The sequence below is a fragment of the Canis lupus genome, chromosome 2 (assembly GCF_048164855.1).
Source record: "Canis lupus baileyi chromosome 2, mCanLup2.hap1, whole genome shotgun sequence".
Lineage (NCBI taxonomy): Eukaryota > Metazoa > Chordata > Mammalia > Carnivora > Canidae > Canis > Canis lupus.
The window spans coordinates 89,296,158-89,314,055 of record NC_132839.1 but is presented as its reverse complement, the minus strand read 5'-3'; the positions used below and the strand labels follow the sequence as shown (position 1 = coordinate 89,314,055).

The following is a 17,898-nucleotide window of genomic DNA, read 5'->3' as shown; positions in this document are numbered from 1 at the left end:
GCTTTAAGTCTGCTCTCAACTCCTGCTTTTGTCTACCTCCTAGTGTCATTCAGATGTCAACCAAATTCCCATTCTTTTAAGGAGTTATTCTCTGACTCCTAAGACATATCCCATTTCCTTCCCATATGCTCCTGTAGCATCTCTTATTCATTGTTCTAATATTCTCAGCATGCTACTAATGCATTGTTGAAGGTCTTTCCTCCTTGATAGCCATCTGTGAGGACAGAGAAGGTATTTGTATTCCCCAAACACCCAGAACAATGCTTGATCTCTAATACGTGCTACATAAATGCGCTAATTGTAGTGAAGTTGAGTGAAATGTGCCCTGAGATCCAGAAAGAAAGCATTTCTTTGAATTCCCTATGTACTTGCTTATTACATTCCATGATGGCACAATTATGAGGCTTACCTAATAGTTATAACAACATTTGACTGTTTTATTTGTAAATTTAAAGACATTTCATTATCCAGTGGTCAACAAATATTTGAGTGTCCCTGTCTGGGTCCTTAAACTGCGCACAGTCTCCTTACTCTGGGTTGGCAGATGCCAAACAATTAATTAAAACTGCATTCATTAAGGAGTAGTTTTAAGAGGATTCATGACTTATTCTGGCAGGATGTAGGATGGCTGGAGCTCACTGCTTACAGTAATGTTATATAGTCTCAGTTGGTTAGTCTCAGCAAGATCGCCTGTGCCCCGTGTCCACAGAGTGGGTTGGAGATGTGGCTGCAGGATCAAGCAGTGGAGGAAGGGGAGGGAAGGCAGCTATGCAAGTAGCACGCTCTGAATCAAAATTGTGTCTTTGGAGGCAATAATACATATATCCTTCAACAAAAGCTCCCCTGTGACTGAACCTTCAAAGCTCCATCTTCACAAGACCCTTACCTGGAGCTGGCTCTCCCACAAGAGTCCCTTCCACCAGCCCTACTACTCAGCTCAGGGAGGCCCTGAGTTTCATCAGCATTCAAACTCTTCAAGCACCAATGGTTCTTCTCCAACCCACAAGGCGGGTTATCAAGGCTTCCTCTTCCCATATATGATCACTTGGACTGGGCACTGGCTTTGGATCTTTACCTTAGGTATGATCTGGAAATCCACAGGGAGATTTTTCAGGTCATCTGCCCTTCACCCTATTTACCACCCTACTGGATAGTAGGCACACTCTCTGCTGAGCTGAGCCCAACCTTCCCAGAACCACATCAGGTTGGCCCAGAGTACCCTGCCCAGCCAAGAGAGAGAAAAGAGTACAGAGGACAGACTGTGCATTAATTAATAATGCCATGGTTAATATCTCCACTACCCTAGTCACTAGCTGGAAGACTTTGGACAAGTTACCTAACCTCTTTGAGCCGGAATTTACTCATCAACAAAAAGGATATGTAAAACTATCTAGTATCCATCTTACCAGGATATCCTTCACATACCCCCAAATAAATGAAATGTTTGACCCTACCCACATGCACAGACATACAATTTTCAGAGAGTAACTTCCTAGCACCATAAACAAAGGCCTTTACTCAGTTGCCAAAGTTGGAGTGTAGAGCCTGCTTATGAGCTACTTCTCCCACCTAACTTCATGCCCACATTCACCATCCATAATGCCACAAGAATTTTCCACATTCATTTTCTTCTCCACTACCCCTACGAAACTGGCCAATCCTACTGAAAAGTCTGGACAAATGCAATTTGCAAAATGCAAATGCAGTTTCCTCCACAGACCTTTCCACCTGAACACCGCCTCCCCCCGCTCCTTAATCTTTCCTGTATAGCAGGACGAGACAAATCTTCCCAAGGTGTCACTTTCATTATGCCATCATCTTCCTGAGAAATCTTGAATGCTTGCCTACTGAATCAAGTCCACATTTCTGAGACTCTCCCCAACCTCGTTTCTCAGCATTGACACTTCTCGGACCACCATCTACTCCAAACTGCGGCACCAAGGAATCCCTTCCTGCCACCCACTGAATGTTCCCTTACAACCTCTCTAGACTCCAGTAGTTAAGTCAATGCCCAGGTCATGGCCCAGCCCCTTCATAGGGGCCTCCCCTTCTCCTCTTGCATCAGAGAACGAGCTCATGCCTTCCAGAACACCTCCTTCAGAACTCATGCCCTCCAGAACCACCCATATGCTCCCAATCTCACCACTCTCCTGACTTCCCATCCTCAGGATTAAAAGAACTGCTTCTAAAAAAAAAAAAAAAACCTGCTTCTTAAGCCAAAATTATTATGTAAAGGATCCCAGCCCACAGGCTCTATTTGTCAGGCACTGCACTGAGCCCTTTAGAGACATTAGTTCAGTTACTTCTCAGTGCAAATCTGTCAAAATGAGTCCACTCCATTGATTGACCATGCAGCACACATTTCAGTGAATTTTAATGGGAAAAATACTAAAAAATAATACACAAATTATAGGTACCTATGTAAATATTACAGTATATATAAATGATTTCCTAGTACAGTAGTATAGTACGTAATTTTTTTTCTTTGAAGGATTATATTAAAGCTATGAATGAAAGTAAAATAAGGTAAGGGAATAGGGAGGCACACGTGAGTTGTTATATCAGATGGAGTCATCAGAGGAGTACTATTTTAATGCAGATCTGAACAAGTGAGGGGGCAAGCCAGCGGAGTGTATGAGGCAAGAATATTCCAGGTACACATAAAGAAACTACGTTACAGAGAGGCCATGAGGCTTCCTAGGATCACAAGGGAACAGACACAGTATCTGAACCCTAGCTCTGACTCCTGAGTCTCATTTGGAGACCCCATTAATGCTCTGCAGGAGTTCACTCCATTAACTTGCTGGGGTTTTTTGAAATTCTTGTAGTCCCCATTAGTTGGCACACATGGGTCATCTAATGGGCCAGGCACTGACCTCCGTGACATCTTCCTCTCCAATTTCTTCTCCAGATGTGACATGCTTCCTTGGTTTTATGTCTATGTCTCACCTTTATTCTTCATGGTACCGATCCTGAAGACTCTGCCCCTTATTCAGTGTCATGTCTTCAATTACCTTCATTCTCTGCAACTGACTCCCACACTTGAGTTCCCAGCTTAGTTTGCTGGCAGCTTCTTGGGAGTTAGGGCCAAGCCTCATTCATCTCTCTATTCCTCATACCCATCATGACATTAGATGCTCAATAAATGTGTGCTTCTCTGAAATCAATTAAACTTGAACTCCACAATCCCAACTGCCTTTGGGACAGTTGACCTGGATTCTTTCCCAGTCGAAATCAATATTTCCAAAAATGAACATGTTATCCTGCTTCCAAAACCTGTTTTCCTCCTGCGTTCCTTGCTTCTCATCACAACATCACAAGGGCCCCGTCACCAGTCTCCCCATCTTTCTCCTTCCCCATCCTCCCACCCTTCCCATTCCAACTGCCATGACTCTTGTGCAAACATTGTCTCTTGCCTAGACTAACGCAACCACTTCCTAATGACATCCTGGTTGACGATGCATCCTACACAGCTACGCAAAATTAATGTTCCTCATTCTGTCGCTCCTCACAAATTCAACGGGCTCCCTGCTGCCTGTAGAATGCCATCTCACTCTCCTGTTCCAGTCCTGTGTAGCCCAGCAACTACTCCCTCTGCAGTTTGAAGGAGGCCCTCCTTAAAGGCGGCCTTAAATTTCCATAGTCCCAAAATTGATCTCACTCCCTTTCAACTAAACCCCCCTTGTATTTCACGTCTTAATAAATACATGCTGTGCATCGGTTATCCAACCCAGAAATCTAGAAGGTTTCCCAGGCCCCTCCTTTCCCCCGCCCCAATTACTACCTGACATCACTCACTCCCTGCTGGTCTTGTCCTCTGTTTACCTCACATACACCCTTTACGCTCCACCATCTCACTGATGCCTCCACCACCTCCCCGATCCCATATTACTATGTCCCCCAATATGCCTCACCTGCAATTCCACCTCAGCTGGTACCCTTGCCTGCTGCTCCACCCACTTGTGGCCATCTGTCCATCAGTGCACTTATCTTCCCCACATGGAAATAAGATCACACTGTGCTCTTGATTGGAATTTATCAGTAGGACCCACTGACTTCATGCCCTGATGCTGCCTCATTCTCCAGCTCCCGTTTCACTGTTCCCTTCTATCCCCCCGCCACCCCCTCAAGCTTCACTGCAAACACAGAACTCCTCACTATTCCCTGACTGTACCACATGTTCCCTTGGGACCAGCCATTGAACCACAGCTCTCCCCACCTAAAACACCCATCATCGCCTCCGCTGCCTTTCCCTGGAAAGCCTGCTCTCATCTTCCAGTCCTATCCGGTGTGGGGGACCTTCTTTGACCCGGCCCAGCCAGCATGAGTGACTCACGTCTGTGTTTCCAACGCACTCCATGCTGGACGCTGTCATAGGACTTTCCACGTGCTAATTACCATCTTGCATGTCCACCTCTTTAACGAGATTCACAGCTCCCCATGGGATATTTTCATCTCTGTCTTCCAGTGCTTTGAACAATACTTGACAAACAATAGATGTTAATATATGTTTCTAGTACGTAGAGCAAGGCTTGACAAATAACAGATGTCTATGTTTTATAGAAGAATAAATCGGCTCACATGTGAAGAATCCCCTACTGATGTGGGGAGTAGTCATATTGTCCAGACTATAGGTTTAATGCTGTTTGTTTCGTATCTTATGCGACTCTGTGAAACTAATATCACTTAATAACAAATCATGTGATTATTCAAGGTCCATGCTGTGCTCCCTCAGCTTATTATTTTATAGCAGACAAGGACCTGCCACTATCCTCCATCAAGGACACAAAGCCGGGGTCCTGTGAAGGTATTTAGCAAGTGCCTTGAAAATGAGGTAGGCTAACTTGCTATACCCAATCAATACACAATTCAGATGAAGTAGAATTCTGGGGTGGAGAAGGAAGACAGGATTTAAAAGCCTGATTCCTGTACCTTAAACCACTAATATGCCTCTTTCGATTTAGAAATATTTACCAGCAGTGTCCCTCCTGCAGTAGGTAATTGATAAACATGTTTTAAGTGGATGGCTGTTGAATAACATCCTCAAAACTATTTATAAAACCATCAAAACAAACTGCATTAAGATCAAAGTGATAACTGTCACTGCTTGAGATCCGAAATTCCATTCCAATGGTACTTATGAAAATCTCAGGCTCAGGGACCCAAAGATAAATGTTAACTGTTTTAAATTGCCGTGGGTCTAACAAATTACGTCCACAGTTCAGTCTTCCCGCTTTAGTGTTCGTGGATTTTGTGCTGTCAGTACGTAGCCTGCGAGCCGAACAATTTGGAAAGTTATTTTAATGGTGAATTTTCATCTGGGATCTACATTCCCCACTTTGATTAGGAAGGTTTCTAGGGTTCAGCTGCAAATCTGGTTCTTAAATCACATCAGAAGTGCAAGTATGTTATGACTTTCCAGCTTTGCAGTTTCAATGTTTTGCCTTTTTAAAACCATCTTACAGGACCTCCATCGAAAATGGAGTTTATTCTAGAGACACATAGCAGGAGAACTCCCTCTCCCCACGTCCCTGTGTGCTGCTGTCTTCTAAGGCTTCCAGCTTGCTTCTCCCGTGTTTCTCAATGCCTGGTTCTGAATGCTCACTGGTTTATACGTGGCCCCCACCACTTTCAAATTAATGTAATGCACCTGTGTTTGAGACCCTGCACCAACCCTCTGATCACAGCATCCACAGGAAACGATGATGAAACCAAACCTCGAAAGGAGAGGGAAGGGGACAGATAGCAATAATATGGTGCATCTCAGTAGGAAGAGACTTGGCTCTCAATTAAAGAGAGTTTGGGGACAGAGATAGTATGGAAAGAGTGATTGAAGAATTCTTGGGAAAAGAGTGTGAGAAAGGTTCAGCAGAATCAGATTTTCACAAATGCTCACAGTAACTCAGGCATATTGTTCTTATGGTCAATGGTTTGCACAAAATTAAATTTAAAAATTAGAGTGATAGTCTACTTGATTTTAAGTACTCTGCAGTAATTGAAAGTGGCCCTGTCTTTACCAGAACATTATTTAAACTGGCAGTAAGAGAGCTGGGAGTTTTCACTTCCTTTACGAGTGCCTTTAAACAGAAGTTATTACTCATTTTGTTCTCTCCAAGCTTCAAAATCATATTTGTTTTATGAGAAAAAAGTGTACTTCTTCAGAGACTCCCAGCACAACAGCTCTTAAAAATCCTTAAAAAGGCTTAGGTACCATCACATCTTTAAGTGGCCAACAGATAAACCCCTATTACAGATGGGAAGATAGAAGGCAGAAAGAAACTGGACAAAAGAACAAATACAGAATTGGGAGCACAGTTGTTTTAATAGCTTTATTCTGTAAGACCCCAGAGAAAGAAAGGTCTAGTTCAATCTCACTATTTGCTTTCACCCCATCTACTTAGAAGGGAATGGTACCTATGCCAACTGGACATAATCTCATTTTTCAACATCCATCTCACTTCATCCTTGCCTCTGTTAGGCAACGAATATTTTAAAATATACATTTAGTCCTTCCTTTTCTCCCCTACTCAGCTATACACACCTGGTACATACTAGGCAAATCTCTCTTGGATAAACAGTAACCTTTCTGAAGGCCAACTCCACATCTCATTGATCCCAGCACCAAGAAGTTTCTTTGTAAATATTTGCCGAACTAAACTCATGTTATCATTACAAAATCCATTCCTATAATCGAGGAGCAGATATGATCACCACCGTTTTATAAAAGGAGAAGAGCAGTGACCTTGTACTCACTGGCTATTTTACATGCTCTTGCCTTGGGGAACTAAATTAAAATTTCTCTCAATTAAACTCCTCTCCAAATCAAACTTGTTCTCAGGACTGGATTTGCCAGGTGATTTCTGAAATACCTGTTATTTTTTTAAGGTTTTATTTATTTATTCATGAGAGACACAGCGAGAAGCAGAGACACAGGCTGCTCACAGAGAGCAGATGCGGGACTCGATCCCAGGACCCCTGGCATCACGCCCTGAGCCAAAGGCAGATGCTCAACCGCTGAGCCCCCCAGGTGTCCCTGAAATACCCGTTAGTTCTCTATGACCGTTTTGTTTTGGTTCAAATTCCCTGCAGAAACAACAAGATCTGAGAATCCATTTCCACAGGATTGGATGGGCTGGAGTACGAGAGCTTACTTCCACCTTTACATATGACCAGGACAGAAGATATTTTAATGCCTACAACGTTTCTCTGGAGCAGCTACCACATACAAAGCACAGACACGGTTTGAGCAAGACCATTTTTTTGGTAAGCAGTCTCTCATACTATTCTAATGGAGATTCACTAAAGTACAAAAAGTCACAACCCAAAATAAAGCCCCTGACAGCATATCCATTCTGGGTTGTAGATCAGTTTAATAGTCACATGCACTCTTTTCACCCAATTTTACTGTGAAACTCGTGAAGACATTTGGAAGTCTCATTCCCTTATTAAAAGCCCATCATCAGGGGATCCCTGGGTGGCTCAGTGGTTTAGCACCGCCTTCAGCCCAGGGTGTGATCCTGGAGTCCCGGGATCAAGTCCCACATCAGGCTCCCTGCATGGAGCCTGCTTCTCCCTCTGCCTGTCTCTCTGCCTCTCTCTCTCTCTCTCTTTCTCTGTCTCTCATGAGTAAATAAAATAAAATATTAAAAAAAAAGCCCATCATCATCATACTGGAGACCTTTCCTGGGGACACCTCAGCATCTGCAACACGGTGCACAGACGTTTTACAGGAAGACCTGAGAGCGGGTGCACAGCCATATAGACTGTGCTAGACACTTTATCAGTCAAAGCTGATTCCAATTCCCATTTGGGCTGCAGATAATGCCATTTCTCAAGTAAACTGCTTTACTCAAAAAAGCCTTCAAAATATTAAGGAGTGTTGACATCTAGAGATGAAAGTCTATTTTTCCTCCAAAACGTTTTTAAAGACCTATAAAAAAATGCCAGTTCTAATTCCCTAAATACTTTTTATTCACTATTCATGAGCAGATTCTACCCAAGTACAGGAAGGGACCTTTCCCTGTGCCAACCCCAACTTCAGCTAGCCCAAGAGTTACCGGCTACTGTTGCAAAATGGGTTGACTACTTGTTTTTACCTAAATAAGTAACTGAGGTGGAATGTGTAGGGGAGAGAAGCTTCTAAAAGGTCAATAATATATCCAAAGGGTATGTAAATATATCCAAAAGGGCATTTCCAATGGGAGAGCCATGCAACCACCCTGGCTGTGTTTGCTCGGAAGGAAGAATCAGCCCATAACACAGGCATGAAGGCCAAGTGCTCAAAATGGCAAATTCTACATTTGTACCTCTGTCCAAATTATTCCTCAGATTGTCGGAGTGTGTGGAGAACGTTTGCATCTCAACACCATGAGCCTCTCCTTTTCTAGAGTCCCTAATGTCATGTGCATATGCACACATCTAGAGCTGCCCACGGAGCACTCATTGGGCAATGAGAGGGATACAGCCAGGGAGGTGAGAGGAAGAGCTGAACTCCATCTCTTCTCAGCTCTGTCACAAGATCCACCTCCCAATTACCTCACAATGCAGCCTTATGCTCTCTGTGGATTGTGATATGAAAGAATATATACACACTGAATGATATTTCAGGGTTTTTTTTCCATTCCTTTCCACAGTCGCTGCTATACTTATAGAAAAGATTTGCCATCTGATAAGGATAATGATGAAGACACTAATAGTGATGGTAGATGTGGCGGGATGGCCATTCAGGCTCTGGGCTGGGAAGCATTAGGAGGGGCCACTCTCCGTAACACGAACTCAGACTACAGACAATCAGAGTCATGATTCAGAGGGATTATTTAACTCATCTTTGCACTCTTATTTGTAGGGGGAACCAAAAGAGGTCATAATCACTCATTGGGGGCCCCTCAGACTCCTGAACCCTAGAGATGGAAAGCATACGTTTGGAAAGCATTAAGGATGAAGGAAAGTCATAGCAACAACATCTAAAGACAATCCTGACTGTTACTCTAAATACACTGAAAACACTGGGTACTTACTAAGCCCTTCTTCAGAAACAATATAAACTCTCATAGCACAGCATTATGGATGCAAGAGCACGCACAGGGCGGAGACATACTATTCCAATGTTGCATTCCCATCCATACAGACCTGGCCCACAGAATGAAAAAGAGAACCAAAAAGGAATGTCACTTCCAGTAGATGGCTTAACAAGCAATCGAATGTGAATTATAATGCGGAGTCTCTAATGGATCTACCACTGGGCAACACAGGTTAAATTCAATTAACTATGCCTTAAGCAGGTTTTTTTGTGAATCATTGTACCAGTACTTACTAAGGGTATGAAAATGGGTAATTCATGTATGATACCATCAAGGAGTCACCATTTAAGAGCTGCAAACGAGACAAATATGCATAGCTTATTCCGTCTCGCCATTCAGATATAGGTCAAAATAAAAGAAAAATGACCTGAGAAAATTCAAAGCAGAATTCTTTGGGGAAGAGACAGGGAGACATCAGTAAGGCTGCACAAGAAAGATTCTGCATTTGCAAGGAGTCTTGAAGGATGCATTCAATGTTAAACATTTAGAAATATTCAGTGGGCAATATTGGGGCAGAAAGTTCATTCTAAGCAGTAGGCACAATGTGAGAGAGGTTTGAGATCGGCACAGCCAGAGAAAAGTCCAATTTAGAACATCATGGTGAAGACCTAGAAGTCATAGAAGATCACGTTGGGACGGAAGACGGTCAACATACTGTGGGAGCCCTGATGATCAGGCTAAGAAAATAGTATTTCCAGTTTTATAAGTAGTGGGAAGGCATTAAAAGATTTTCCACAGGTGAAAAATCTGACTCCAATCAGTTTTTAGTGAATTTGATTGGTCTGGAGTGGAGAGGCAACCATCATCAACCATCATGGTCCGGGAAATGACAACATACCCTTGGGGGTACAATGAGGACTGGAGTGGGAGCTGGACATAAAGCCAGAATAGAATCAATAAGGCTTGGTGACTGACTCCCCCTGGAAGAGGAGGCAATGATGAAAGGGGAGAAGGTACCATGGATGAGAAAGCACTAAAAAAAAAAAAAAAAAAAAAAAAAAAAAAAAAAAAAAAAAAAAAAAAACTGTATGTTTCAGAAAATGATGCTACCATTAGCAAAATTTGGGAGTTTTTCTTTCCAAACTTTGGAAAATCTTCTTTAAAGAGAGGACAGGTCTTTTCAAACATACTGACTTTGAAGTGCTGGTAAAATTTGGCATTTGGCTGAGAGGTCTGCTCAGCAGAGCGTGGAAATGAACCGGAAAGGGATCGGGACAGAGCTCTAGAGAAGGGACTTCTGGTTCAGAGATGCACCGAGACCACGGTTTGATTCAAGAGAGAATGTAGATGGAGAAGACAAGATGGAAGTGTGAGAAGTCGCACAAAATGCACAAAGAAAGAAATAAGGCTCAGAAAAAAAGAGATCTGAATGCAGCCACAGAATCCAAGGGAGGCTCCATTCAACAAATGATCTGTTGTGGAGCAAGTGTCCCATGTCAGGGCTCGTGCTAGATGCTGGGGATGCAGGGTAGGAAGAACACAGCAGCTCTGCTCCCACAAAGGTCAGAGTTCTCTGAGGAGTGTTGACAAACAGCACGAACCACCCCAGTGAGTTTGGGATGATGTCAATTAAGACCACGAGGGCCTTGAACCAAATGAACAACTCTAAAAAATAAAGAGGTGATTCAACGCCCAAGGATGAATACCTTTATAGTGGCAGGTGTACTTACAGAAACTTAAACCACTTTTAAGGGAGGTAAGGGCCCATTGAACAAAATATACACTCACCCTCCCATCCTTATTCCCTTCCTTCCCACCCTGTTCTCTCACACACTTTAATCTGCTTGAAATAAGAAGGGAGGCTATTAAGTAAACAAGCACACTCTGCTATGAAATATTGAAAAGCAATATTATCCACATGTTCTAGAAAACCCATGAGGACAAGGAAAACAAAAGGACACACACACACACACACACACACACACACACAAAAGAATAAGAAGGACCATATACTTTATCTTCAAAAGATTCAACCACTATTTATTTGGTCTACGATTCAGCAGAAATCTTGCATATACATTTTATATTACGTGGCTCATTAATTTCCAAACCACCCATAGCCTTATTTTATGAAACTTTGCATAAGCATTGCCCAGAAAAGAAAGTGCAGCAAAGGAAGGGGAGGAGGGTGGGGATTTTTGAATTTTTAACACTTCTTCCTATCGTTTGCTTAGTACCTTCTTACATTTAATGGCATAAATAAATAAATAAATAAATAAATAAATAAATAAATAAAATGAATGATGCCCGTGTGATAGAAAGCTTTTCCCGAGCTACTCAGAACACAGGGACTTTTCCCTGTTACCCGTGTGGAATCACTAATTTCAGTCTGCTTTACCCTTGATAACACAAAATTTAAACCAGAGCCATCACCCCTCCATCAACCACAGTACAAGAATCACGTAGGTTGTTCAGGCCAGTAGGGCTGGTTTGCAAACTCAGGACCTCCCCTGGTGAAATGTGAAACCGGCCCCCATACACGAAGGACGGGGAGACGAAGGACTGACCCTCCAGGCTGGTAGGTGGCAGAGGCAATAAGCAAGGGGACTTGCATCGGAGGCTTGTCGTGGGGGCTGCAAGACAAGTTGATCCCCACCCACACCTGCCAGCAACTTTAAAGTTTATATAGAGGCCTCACGAGGGCTCAGTCGTGTACTCCGCCATCCAGGTGGCCTCAACAACACCTGTCTCTCTCAGCCTGTGTCCTTGAAACCAGTCCCTGCTATGGGGAGCAGAACACACATTCCAAGGGCAAGGGAGGGGGTGAGGAGCCTCCAGTCGCCCAGTCCAGCTGGTGGATCCCACAGTAGTCACGTCCTCTGGACGACCTCCCCTAACACCGATTAAAACACACATGCCTTCCCCTCCCCACTTTCAGCTGCGGACTACATCACATAACATATGCCATCCCTAAGTTAGATGGTACAAATTGAGGACACCGATGAATAATCTTACAGGGTTGTTTTGGTTTTGTGTGTGTGTGTGTTAACTCCAGCTTTATTTCTGATTCTCTTTCAAATAAATATACTGCTGAATTATCATCTCCCTCTGTCTCTCCACTGGTAGCAGGATTATGTTTGATTTCATGGCCAGGGAGCAAAATAAAAGGAATAGACAATTTCATGAAAAAAAATATATTCTGGGCAGGCTTTCGATTCAATGTGGAAGCTGATGACAGGGAGGCTAAAAGTGAGCACTACAACTTGTAGGAAACCTTTTCTATTTGCACCTATTTCCAGTGCCTCTATTTCTGGGCTCCGTGGCACTAACAGTGTTTCAACTACAGCCACGCAGAGGTGGGGTTGATCAGCTAACGTACTAAGTACATCACCTCCTGAAAGAGAGCAGGGAATAAACTTTTTTTAGCTATATTATAAAGTTTTGGTGACCCAATTCAACCTTGCTTCCATCTTTCCTACTTTTTTCCTCCTGTTTTTCCTTCTGTGTGGTTTTCTCCTTTGTATCTCAGCAAACTGCTTTCCATAGTATTCTGGCTCTGGAGTCCGGTCATAGAATATGCACGTGCACTCGTGCACACGCACACTCACACATACTTTTCTGTAATTCTTGATTTTCCCTCTCTTCTTCGGACATTCCTCTCGGTCCAACCCTCCAGTTAAATTGTGTTTAAATGCTGATTAAATCACTCTATAATCCTCCATCCAAAAGGCATACATATGTAAGGGAAAACCATCATGGACATGTTGGGAGTTCTGCAAATGTTCCACATATTTGAAAAAAAAAATAAAAGAAGAAGAAGGAGGAGGAGGAGAAGGAAGGAAATCAGGAGCTATTGCTTTATAAACAAGACCTGAAGGTAGAGTTCACATCTTTAAAAGTGACAATCTTTTCTTATCCCAGGCTTAACGAGGACCATCCTATACCTGAGCACAAATAACCCAAGTATTTAAGCACATATTTTGTGGAAATGATATAGACTACACATTCAGGGGACCATTCTCCAATAATATCAACCTTGAAACAGCAACAAGAAGAACACAAAGATGCTCCAAGCTCTCTTCTCTTTACTCTTCTCATATGACAATTCACTCTAAAAACATGCAAACACAATTCAAGAAACAGGTGTCAAATCAATTCAAGCCAGAAAACTCTTCCCTTCTGGCCTCACCTTAACCAAGATATAAATCAACATCTTTCTATTCTCCAAAGGAACAATGAACACATGCTGATTTTAAAGATGGCATTATTATTTTTTTTTTACTGTATCATATTCCCCAGATGTGATTTCATCTTTGTTTCCATTTTATCTAACAAATAGAGATTATGGCCACCTGTGGCACTGCAAATAGGCTGGACAGGCTGATTTGATGCCCATCTGGCCAATTAAGGACCTGGCCCAGCCAAAAAGCTGTTATCACGGAGGAGCCGAACAAGGCAAGCCACCCAGTTCCCCAGACTTTCTCTCACTGATGTACCCTCAAGTTCCCACCGCTGCCTTGTCCATCAGTGCAGTTCCTAAAAGAACCGCTAGCCCTCTACCCTATTCCTAGTCACAGGAACAGCAAAGACAGAGACCCTATAAGCTTAACGATTTACTTAGCACTCTACACTTAAAACGCCTCTCTGGGAAAAGTCCAATTTCTTAACGATTATCAGTATCCCTCATAAAATAGATCCTAGACAGACTTGGTTCGTAATGAACTATTGCCATAAGTGAAACCAGAACTAAACATCAGTACAGGTCAAAACTGGGACTTTAAAGGTAATGGTCATATTCTTTTTTTTTTTTTTTTCTCTCTCTCTCTCCCCCACCCCATATAAGGCCAAGACTTTTTCAAAATTTCACGGTCAAAGGCTAGCATCCTCCCACTCACGACGACCTTAACTCCCAGAGGGAAGGCAAGAAAGGACCCATGTCCATTTCCCCACGTCCAGGTCAGAGGGGGCGACTCCAGTTGTCCGAAGTGACTGCATTTCCCTGGATAGAAGCAGGGAGAACGTGGGCATCCCTCTTCCCCCTGCAACTCAAGTCCCAATGTCTCATCCTTTAAGTCCAAACTATGCTACAGCCCTACGTGCGACCCCTCATCTTACGTAACCTGGGAAATGTCCAGCTTTGTATTAGCCTCGCGTCTCCTGCAACCGCCTTCATTCTGATGATTCCTCCCCTCAAAACCCTGCCCACGGAAGCCACCTAAAAACACGCCGATGCAACCCAAGGTGCTGCAGGGGTGACGGGGCCGGGGGGAGGCGGGAAGTCTGGGTTTGACCAGGGATCCCACTCAACTCCTCAGAAGACGCCCTTCCCTCGCTTTCGCAGGATACAGGATGCTCTGGGAGCCCGAGGGCTTGCACGAGAGCGCCAGGTCCCTTTGCAAGGCTCTGCCCTGCGTACGAACCAGCTCCGAGGGGCCCCCAAGACCCAGCTGGCGGGGAAAGCGGGCGCACGGTCCTGCCCAGGGGCGCTCCGCCCGCGCGGTGCCGGGGAGGGGAACCGGAGTTTTCAGGAGGGAACGTTCGGGAGCAAGTGGAGGGAGGCGGCCGAGGCTGGCCCTTGGTCCCCGGGTGTCTGGGGACGGCGGCGAGGGGTCTGCATCACCCGGCGGCTGCACTCGCAGCCTCGGGCGCTTTCAGAGAAGGCAAAAGTAGGCGCAGGATCGCAGCCCCCCCCCCGCCCGCGGCTTCCACGCGCGCTCCCAGCAGCGCCGCCGCCCGGCCCCGCACCCCGGCCCGCACCCCGCACCCCGCCCCGCCCCGGCAGGCATGCAGCAGGGCAGCAAGCGTCCCCCGGCCCGCGAGGGGCCCCGGCTCGGCGGGCGGGCGAGGGAGGGCAACGGGGCGCCTCTCGCCGGCTCCGGGTCCTACCGCCTGTGGAGCTCGCCTCCTCCAGCTGAGCCGAGATGCTTTCCACCCGCCTCACGTTCATCTTCGGGGACGCGGGCTGCGGGAGCGGGAGCGGGAGCGGGAGCGGGAGCGGGACCAGCTCGGCGGCCCGGAGGCGTCTGTCCACGCGGCTGCCGGCGGAGCGCGCTCGCCCTCGGCCGGGGGCGTCGGTCCGCGGCGCTGGGAGCGCGAGGCGGCGGCGGCGGCGGCGGCGGGCAGGGCGCGCGGGGCGGGGGTGCGGGTGCGGGTGCAGGTGCGGCGGGGGCCGGCGGGGGGCGCGCGGGGCGGCGGGGCCGGCGGGGGGTGCAGGTGCAGGTGCAGGTGCGGCGGGGGACGCCGGGGGGCGCGCGGGGCGGGGGGGGCGGGTGCGGCGGGGCCAGCGGGGGGTGCAGGTGCAGGTGAGGCGGGGACACGCGGGGGGCGCCGGGGGGCGCACGGGGCGGGCTGCGGGTGCGGCGGAGGCCGGCGGGGGGCGCCACGGGGCTCGCGGGCTGCAGGTGCGGCAGAGGGCGCAGGGGCAATGCGGGGCGGGCTGCAGGTGCGCGGGCTCCAGGAGGCGCGCGGGCCGCAGGTGCGGCAGAGGGCGCAGGGGCATGCGGGGCGGGCTGCAGGTGCGGATGCGATGGTGGCTGGCGGGGGGCGCCGGGGGGCGCAGGGGCTGCAGGTGCGGCAGAGGCGCAGGGGCGCGCGGGGCGGGCTGCAGGTGCGGGGACGCCGGGGGGCGCGGGGCGGGCTGGCAGCGGGCGCGGGGCACTGCACTCCCCCTCCTCTGGCGCGAGCCGGCGCCGCCCTGTCACCTGCTCCGAGGCACCTGGAAGACACCCCCGGGGGGGTGGGCGGGGGGTAGGACGGGTTGGCAGCGGCGCCCCGGGGCCCCTCCTTGCTGGCGCCGGTGGGCAAGGGCAGGTGGCCTCCCCGGGGACCCCCCCCCCCGCCCCGGACAGCTGCACTGCAGGGGGGGCGCGGGGTTAGGCAGGGCCCAAGGGCCCCCGCGGGGAAGCGCAAGGAGATGCCCTTCTCCGTCCCGGGCGCCGCGCCAGGAGCAACTAGAACCCGGGACAAGACACTTCCCGGCTTGAAGCGAGAACCCGTCACGCGACGACATGGCGAGGTGTTGGGAGGCGCTGGCTGCACGCTCAGGTGTGCGGGCTCGCGGCCTGGACGAAGGATGCAACCTGGGCTGGGGCGCTGGGGCGCCGGGGGGCCTCTGGGACAAGCTTCCCCAGGAAGGCATCCCTCACCACCCGCACGCACGGGCAGTGCATTCGTCAAGTAGGTCACCTGCCCTCTTAAGCAAACCAAGGCTGGGAATGTTTGGGAAGATAAAGACCAACAAAGCACTCGTGACCATGGTTACTACTTGAAAAAAGCAAAATTAAAATGCTCACTACTGTGCTGCCAAGGGTCGAGTGCATGGAGCTTCTTTGGAGAAGAAAGGTCAAGTTGACCAGTTCTCTCTGCAAAACGAATTCAAATTCCCGCTGGGTTGAAGCCATTTCAAAATGTTTGCAAAACCATCCACTTTCCCTGTATACACTCTCTCTGCCCCTCACAGACACACAGTGTCCCCAGATGAAATCCTGCCCCTTATTCCAAGGTCTCAACTGACATGTTCTTGCCCTACCCCCAATCCCAGGAGTGAGGCACTTGGCTGTCCTGTGAGGCCTCTCTTCTTTTGGTTCCTGCTTCGGGGGATTGATGCTAACACCACCAACGCTTGGGGGCAAATCCCAGTTCCACTAATTTTGTGATTTGGTGCAAATTATTTACATCAGTGGTAACAATGGGATAACGATGGTACCTATTTGACTAGTTTGTTGTGAAGATTTAAGGTAATTGATAGGTGTAAAGGGCTTAGGGCTGTGCCTGGCTTGCAATCCCTAATCCTAAAGCAACTCTTTCCAGAGAGCACTCTCACAACTTTTACTGTTACATGATCACTAACACCTTCCCAGCTCGACATTCCATCATTTTCCATCCCATAACATCTAATGCAACCTTTGGGTATTGATTGGAGTCCAGAAGCCTGGGCAAGAATCCCAGTTCCTACTGTTACTAGCTGTGTGTCCAAGAGCTAATAACCTCCCTTTCTTATATCTAAAACATAAAATAATAATAATAATAATAATGTCTACTTCAGTTAACTGTTGAACTGCTTAAATGGAGCAGCATATGTAAAGTCTTTAGGATGGTTCCTGGCACAGAAGAAAAACTCAGTAAGAGCTACCGTCATTATTATCAACATCATGATAGTTAGCAGTCATCGTTATATTTAGTTGGAATGACTCAAGGAAGAGAAGGCATCCCTGCATTTCCTTCAACAGGTCTACCCAACCTTCCTTCACAGTGTGGGAAGGAATATACAACTCTTCTTCCATCTACAAAATACACAGAACATTTTGTTGGGCCAACTCTCTTCTCAAATCTTATCCAACGAGCATCTGTCTGTTTTGATCCTATGAAGTGTCTTTCCCTGGACTAGTTGTAAAGAAGGCAACAAAGTCCGCTGAGGTGGACGCGGTGCTCAATAAGTTTCTAATATATTGTTTCTAAAATATTCCTGTGGGAACCTGGCTACCGTGACACTCATTTCCAGAACCTCTTCACACAAATCCTCAGTCACTGCGGGATATCACAGGGAGAGCCATCTTTTTGTTGCCACTTTTACTGTCATCTCTAATATTTGGGACTGAAGGGCCAGGATGGCTGCCTTGCTTGTGTAGCTCCTTACTGGCACTCTGGATGTCTCCCATGGTGATAGGGGAGAGATGCAGATGCCACAGCACGTTGTGCCATCCTGTTGCTCCTAGAAGTGATGGCAATCCTCGCCTCTGCCCCACTCTGGGCCCCCAAGAGGTCTGCGCAAAGATTTCTACCTTTCCTATAACTTTAGACTAACTACTCTTCCTGTAACATGGATGCATATTGCTCCCCCCCAGAGGAACCATATTCTAAAAACTTCAGAGAACAGTAA

The 17,898-nt window shown here is 47.0% G+C and overlaps 1 protein-coding gene across 2 annotated transcripts in view; it reads right to left on the bottom strand.

The window, feature by feature from the left end:
* The window catches only part of KCNIP4 (potassium voltage-gated channel interacting protein 4), a 1,119,488-nt gene extending 1,104,388 nt beyond the window's left edge, over positions 1 to 15,100 (bottom strand). Inside the window, exon 1 of one of the 2 annotated variants that reach the window (XM_072809173.1) lies at positions 14,907 to 15,100. In XM_072809173.1, coding sequence (XP_072665274.1) covers positions 14,907 to 14,967 — 61 coding nt within the window. In that variant the 5' untranslated portion in view covers positions 14,968 to 15,100. The remainder of the gene's footprint in view (positions 1 to 14,906) is intronic. The other variant, XM_072809140.1, reaches the window with a different exon arrangement.
* Positions 15,101 to 17,898: the final 2,798 nt, after the last annotated feature.